A 7,046-nucleotide genomic window follows, 5' to 3' on the forward strand; every position below is an offset into this window, starting at 1 on the left:
TGCAATGAGTACCAAAAAATTATATAATCCCAAACAATAATTTCTTATTTAGCTTAGAAAGGATCATTAGTTCATTCATGTAACAGGACCTTATTACTCTATGTGGGGACAGTGATCTACTTGTTTCAAAACTGACCATTTAAATTATTTCAAGTGTTTGCACTATCCAAACATATTGCAACTAAAATAGAAAACATTATGTATGGTGAGAAGACATGAGGGAATGAATGAAGAGGCACTCTCGGCAGTCCCAAGAAACAGAAGTCTCAGTAATATGAAAAAGTTACAGCCGGTCTATAATTGAAGAGCGATGCATTATGAGATACAATCTAAGACACCAATTTTCTTTCAGCAAATGGATTTATTGACATAATTGATTATAACCATGTACAGCATCTATGCATCTCCCATTGGAAGAATATCCAGTGATAGATCTAACATTAGTGTGATACACAGCTTTACTCAGTAATTCCCACTGTATTTCTAACAACAAACAGTGCGGTATTCCACAATCAGTCATAAATGGCCGAAAGCACCCAGGTGTCCGCAAGAACAGAAATTTGACATTCTTCACAAAAATAAAACCTGATCCTGTATTCCTTCAGTTTTAATTCCATTCAACACTGTATGTATAAGTGTTATTAATTTTAATCTATACACTGGCAATCGAGTTTGGCCCTTGATATTCATGAAAACTGCTGTCTGTCAAAATGAAATCCCAAAGGATTTTTTGCCACTGACTCAAGAATCAAGACTTAAATCTTAATTTTTTTTTCTCTATTTAAAAAGCAAAAATTAAGACAATCAGTCTCTACACTTTCTCCTTTCCTTCCGTTTGAATTTAAGGGTTGAACAAAATTCCCTCAGAACATAAAGTCTTGTTCTCTCCATTCAGTCACTGAACTTCAGCTGAAGGTACCAGTTACTATGGTGTCTTTTGTAAACACTTGTTCATTTGGAAAAAAAAAAGGAAAAAAGAAAGAAAAGGAAAAAAGAAAAAAAGAAAAAAAATTGCTTATTTGCAATTATGGTAATAAACAACTTGTAGTCATGAATACCTCAGGTCAGCAATGAATGCAGGATATTGAGATGAATGTCTCCACAGTCCACTAACATGTCCTTCAAGCCTTTCAGTTCCACAGGAGTTCATCTGAGGTTGCATATTAAATTCAAAGAGCAGAAGTAGTACCAATGGTCTCAACAATTTACCCAAATCCATCTAAAACATTTGCATTTCAAGTGTAACCACAGTTTGGACCTTTATAATTAGCTCACTTCTAGACCACACAGAGAGAATTATTAACATAAACTAAACCACCATATTTCATAGTAACAGAACCACATTCTGTAAATATTTAGGAAAGTAAAAGTCCAAGAAAGTAGAGAGCAACTGATCATAAAATGATTAGCATTGCTGTAAAACCAAAAGCAAATTCTAATTAAAAAAACCCCAAACAAACCAACTCAAACATCATATACTACTGCATAAGGGTTTAACTTTAGCATTACCCACTCAGCTACACAAAACACGGAATCTAGATTAATATACAAAAATGTTTATTTCACAGTGAGGTACATGAAGCTTATAACTTTAGTAGGTTAAGGCTAAGAGAGAATTGCCTGTTAGGATAAAGACTCTCTCACATTCCTGACACATTCTTACTTATTATTGTTTCTGGAGAAAGGCACCAATATTATTCATCCATCAACAGTTCACCTCTGCATCCACCCATTTAGAAATGAAGATGGATTATGTGAGGGTCAGTGACCTACTGACCATCACGGACCCAGACAACTACAGCACACAATAATGTGTACAAGTACCAAGCAGTATTTATTCAAAAACAATTTAAAAATAGCTCATTTGTAAACATATTACGAAACTCTGTTAGTTTTTCCTAGTGGTGTCAGCAATATATTCCTGTAAAACCAGCCGCATTATTGTTTCCCGTTTACGAAGAAGTATGAAAACACACACGTGCATATGGAATTTCCTCACATTCGGTTTTGAGCTAAAACGGCACAGCCTTTGAACTGTCCGGGGCCAAACAGACATTTCCAGCCCTCCAGCCAACTCGCAGACAGCACAGTTCAACAAAGACGACCCTCAGTCCAAATTTTTGATCAGGAAGGGCCGATGCCTCCAAAAGGTCTGTTCGAAGCGTCCTCATGCAGGACAGGCCGCTCACTGGCACTGGCGTTCCCAACTGCAGCATGATAAAAAAAAAAGCCACCAAACAAAAAAAACCCGAACTGTAAAATACTACACTTATTAAGGCCGAGCTCGCGTGAGGGAGGCACCAGCTGCTCTTTGCAGTCGCTCCCTCCGTTTCGCTCTCCTCCTGACGAGGAACAGTTCCCGCCACAGTCAGGGCTTCTGCTGGGGTTAGTGATGACTTCTGAGGAAACGCCGCCCTCCCAGCAGACGTGGCCCGAGGAGGCCGGTGTTCCAGCCCCGGCCCGCGGTAAGGGCGCCGCAGCGCTGCCCCTCGGAGGACGCGACCCGCCGGCCGCGGCTCCGGCTCCGGCTCCGGCTCCGTCCCCTGCCGGCCCGGACTACAGCTCCCAGCGGGCCTCGCCCGCCCCCGCGCGGGGCCTGCCGGGAGCGGTAGTTCGGCGGGCTCAGTCTGCGAACCGCTGCAGCAGGTGGTCGTCGGCGTGGCGGCCGCCGCCGCCGCTGTCCATGAAGCGCTCGCAGGGAAACTCGATGAGGTCGGCCTCGCTGAGGGCGCAGGCGGCACCGCGGGGCGGCCGGTGGGACTGGAAGCCCGAGAAGTCGGCGGAGACGCCGGTGCCCATGGAGCGGAGGGGCCGTCGAGTGGAGTAGAGCTGCCGGACGTGAACGGGGGCCGCCTTTCGCCGCCGCCGCCCCAGAACCTTCTTCCGCAGCAGGCGGGAGGCCCAGGCCGCCAGCGCCGCGAAGAGCAGCAGCGCGTTCACCGCCAGCAGCACCAGCGTGAGCAGCTGCTGGTCGGGGCCGCGGGGCCCGCCCGTCGCCGCGCCGCCGTCGGGCAGGGTGACCAGCCCGGCGCAGTGGTCCCGCGGCGCCACCGGGCACACGCGGCCGCCGAGGACGCCCTCGACGCAGACGAGGTAGGGGGTGTCCGGGCGGAGCTCCCGCAGGGTGGCGGCCGGCTCCCCGCGCTCCGGCAGGTAGACGAAGCGCTGGAACTTGACGGCGGTGCCGAAGCGGTCGAACAGGAGGCGGAACCGCACGGGCCCCAGCAGGCGTGGGCTGCGGTGCGGCCGCACGGCCCAGCGCACCGTCACCGAGCTGGAGCCCACCGCCTCCACCGACAGGTTGCAGAGGAACAGCTTGTTGAAGTCGCACGGGTCGGACACCAGCGGCGGGATCCCGGCGGCCGGCACCGAGCGGGGCTTGCCGGCCCGCCGAGGCCAGGCCGCGCTGGGCGGCGCCGGGCGGGCGGGCAGCGGCGGCGTGGGGCTGGCGGCCTCCGCCGCGGCTCTCGGCGGTGCCGCCCCCAGCAGGCGGGCGGTGGAGGCGGACGGCGGCGGCCCCGGCGGCCCGCGGGGCAGCCCCGCGCCGCTGCTGTTTGTGCCGAGGCGCTCGGCGGCCGGCGGCGGCGGGCGCTGCTCCTCCGGTGCCGGCGGGGGGGACGCGGAGGAGCGAGAGGCACCGTCGGGACAGGGGCCGCCGTCTTGCGGCGGCGGCAGCTGGGCGTCCTGCAGGTAGTCGAGGTACTTGCCGGCCAGGGCGGGCGGCAGGCGGCACTGCACGAAGACGGTGAGCAGGCGGCCCTGGGAGTGCCAGGCGCCCAGCCAGTGCTTGAGGCCACGGAGGCGGCAGTCGCAGCTCCAGGCGTTCCCCTCCAGCTCCAGACGGTAGAGAACTGGGCTGGAGGCAAAGAGCTCGCCGGGGAGGGTGGCCAGCGCGTTGTCTCGCAGGCTGAGCTCCCGCAAGCGGCCAAGGTGGCCGAAGGTCGCAGGGTGCAGGGCGGTCAGCACGTTGCGGCTCAGATCCAGCGCCTCCAGGCTGCTCAGCGGCTCCAGCAGGGCAGCGGGCAGGTGGCTCAGGAGGTTTCCCTCCAGGCGCAGCTCCTTCAGTGAACCCAGCCCCATGAAGGCGTCTGGGGCCAGGTGAGCCAGTCGGTTGCCACTGAGAGAGAGCTTTGCCAAGCCAGGCAGGTGCTGGAAGAGCCCCCCTGTCAGCTGCTGCAGGTTGTTGCTGGCGAGCAGCAGCGTGTGGAGGGAGCGCAGCGGCCCAAAGATGTCTGGGTGGCGAAGGGAGCTCTGCTGGTTCCCTGAGAGGTCGAGGAAGCGCAGCTTAGCCAGGCCAGTGAAGGCACCGCGGCTCAGCCAGCGAATGCGGTTGGACTCCAGGTGCAGGTAGAGTAAGTTTGGCAGCCCTGAGAAAGTGGAGTCACCCAGTGAGCCCAGCTCATTGCCATCCAGGCGCAGCTTGACAAGGCTGCCAAGGCCAGAGAAGGAAGCGGCACTGAGGCGGCCGATCTCATTGGCATTCACATAGAGGATGCGCAGCTTGGCAAGGGCACTGAGGGTGCCAGGGACCAGCGCTGGCAGCAGGTTGTTGCCCAGGTAGAGCTCCTCCAGCCGACCCAGGCGCTCAAAGGCCTTGGGATGCAGTGAGCGGATCCGGTTGTACTGCAGGTCCAGGCGCTGGAGCCCTGCCAGGCGGTGGAAGTCGAAGGCGGAGATGTTGGCGATGAAGTTGCCCCCGAGGCTGTAGGTGAGGACATCCTGGGGCTCGGCAGCCTTGGGCACCGAGCGCAGGCCCCGGTTGGTGCAGAGGAGGTGCTGGTGCTGCTGGCAGTCGCACAGCTCGGGGCAGATGGGCTCGGCCGCGGGCAGCAGCAGGAGGAAGAGGGGGACGGAGCCCCAAAGCACCCGCGGCAGCACCATCAAGCGGACCTGGCGTGGCGCCCCCATCCCGGGACGAGCCGTGGGCTGCTTCCCCCGCCGGCTTTGTGTCTCTTCGGCATCCCCCCGCTCCTCCTCCGCGGCTGCTAATCGGCCCCTCCTCTGCTCCGCGCCGGGCTGAGCTCCGCGCCGGGCAGGCAGGCGCGGCGGCGGCTGCAGGTCGCGGTGCCCGGCACCATGGGCTCGCCCGAGCCGGCCGGGGGCGCGGAGCGGCCGGGAGGGCTGCAGGCTGCCACTGCCGCCGCCGCCGCCCAGGCTCCGCGGCCCGCAGGCTGCGGTTCGGCGGTGGCGGGGCCGGTGCTGCCGCGGGGCGCGGGCGGGGGTGCCGGAGCGGAGCGGCGCGGCTGCCCGCTGCTCCGCCGGCTCTCCCAGGGGCGGAGGGGGCGGGCGGAGCGGGGAGAAGGGGGTGGCAGGCGGAGCGGGGAGCTGGAGAAAGACGAGCTCCGAATCTCGCCGAGAAAACTCAGCGGAAATTCGTACTTCCCACACTGTGCCCTGGGGGACCGGAGGATCGGATGGAGCGGGGGAGAGGGAGGACGGCGCGGCAGGGAGGAGGGGGGAAGCGGCGGCCGGTCCTGGCTCGGCTCAGCCTCGGCAGCGAGCAGGGGCGCAAAGTGGGAAAGTAGGAATTGGAACCGGCTGTGGCTGCCTCCCAGCCACATGGGCTGCAGATAGAGCCGCGCATCGGGGAGGGGGAAGGGAACAGAAGTAAACAGAAGTCGTCGCCCACCCCCCCCTGTTTTTTTCTTGTATTTAGAAACCTGCCAAAAGCAATAGTTTCAGTTTACCACTGATTAAAGTCTCTGCTTTGTTTTAAGAAAATGGCAATCAGAGGACTAATCCATCTATAGTACATCAAAGAATGAATATTCATTCTCTGTGCCATCCTGCCCAGTAGGTTCCTGACAGTGCTCCCAGTGAAGATGCAGTTGAACATAGCTCCAACTCCACGAAGAGTGTTCAAGATACTCTTTAAAATAATTTCCATTTTAAAGAATCATCTCTCTCAACATCATACAAATTCAGACTGAAAGGAAGGTGTTGGAAAGCATACTGAAAACAAAATAGATTGTGTACCCATCCAATCAATGACTTGCCTTTCTTTCCTCTTAGCCTTTTTTTCTCTTCCTAAATGTTGCCAATGTGGTGAATAAGTGTCTAAGGACAGGAGGAAGTGCCTGGATAAGAAAGCTGTATAGGGCTGTCAAGGATGACAGAGAGGATAATGCCCAAAATACTGTGTTGCAAATGTAGTAAATACTTTGGAAGCTGTGTCATCAGGCGAAGTTGTATCCAATTGAACAGACTTTGCACACACTTTTGGACTAAAGCAGTGTACAAGCCATGCCTCTTTCTCACCAGAAGGGAGAATTTCGGTAGCTTTCAAGGAAGCTTTGGTTTGAGTGGTGGTGTCAGTATGAGCAGGCAGCATGGTGTGGTGGTTTGTGCTGAGTCCCTGTTGTCTGATTTCATGGAGAGGTGTTACTTTCAGCTAACTCTGTTTTGGTTCTGCTTTTTAGCAGATGGAGAATATGAAGTGTGCTCCAAGCCTGCTCTGGAGCATGAGGCACAGTAGTGTACGTGGAGGTGGTCAGCAGATTTGCCTCAGAAGCACACTGGCAAGTCCAAAAAAGCCTTGAAGAGAAGGGATAAGGCTTAGCTTGATCAAAGGAACATCACTGTGAGCATCTTAGTTCTTGTAGATAGCTGAGGCTGGACATTAGGAAGAAGAATCTTTTTGTAGTAGTAGCTGCATGGTGCTGATGTGGGAAGTCACATTTGGGGCAAGAGGGTGAATTTTAGGTAATCTGGACGATGTTTGCAAATATCTTTTAAAATCAAGTGAGAAGCTCTGAATTATAACTGGCTCATTGGGAAAACCTGGTGTGAACAATAATGTGCTGGAATGTGCTTATGGCAGGGTGGCTAAAGGCAATTGTGAAATTTAAAGCTAAAGGGTTGGGGTTTTTTTGGTGAGAATTGGCATTTGCATAGGCAGTCTTGATAACTTAAAAGAGTAACTGAAAGATTAGGTACTGATACCCAAAAACCTATTTATAGAGGAAGACATCACAGTATATTGCATCAAAAATTAAAAATGGTAGAAATTTGAGTTGTCAGATTCCAGAACTTGCTGACTTCTGCAG

The 7,046-nt window shown here is 54.4% G+C and overlaps 1 protein-coding gene across 1 annotated transcript; it reads right to left on the reverse strand.

Annotated features, from left to right (window-relative positions):
* Window positions 1-2,536: 2,536 nt before the first annotated feature.
* On the reverse strand, window positions 2,537-5,102 carry TRIL (TLR4 interactor with leucine rich repeats). The gene has a single exon (XM_065628599.1). The coding sequence runs from the start codon at window positions 4,906-4,908 to the stop codon at window positions 2,623-2,625; it is 2,286 nt and encodes a 761-aa protein (XP_065484671.1). The 5' UTR covers window positions 4,909-5,102; the 3' UTR covers window positions 2,537-2,622.
* Between the last annotated feature and the right edge of the window lie 1,944 nt (window positions 5,103-7,046).

This window comes from Caloenas nicobarica, chromosome 2, assembly GCF_036013445.1.
Source record: "Caloenas nicobarica isolate bCalNic1 chromosome 2, bCalNic1.hap1, whole genome shotgun sequence".
Classification (NCBI taxonomy): domain Eukaryota; kingdom Metazoa; phylum Chordata; class Aves; order Columbiformes; family Columbidae; genus Caloenas; species Caloenas nicobarica.

Bases quoted from the DNA above. Each gene is read 5' to 3' on its own strand.
- TRIL (XM_065628599.1), bottom strand. From the start codon at position 4,908: ATGGGGGCGCCACGCCAGGTCCGCTTGATGGTGCTGCCGCGGGTGCTT.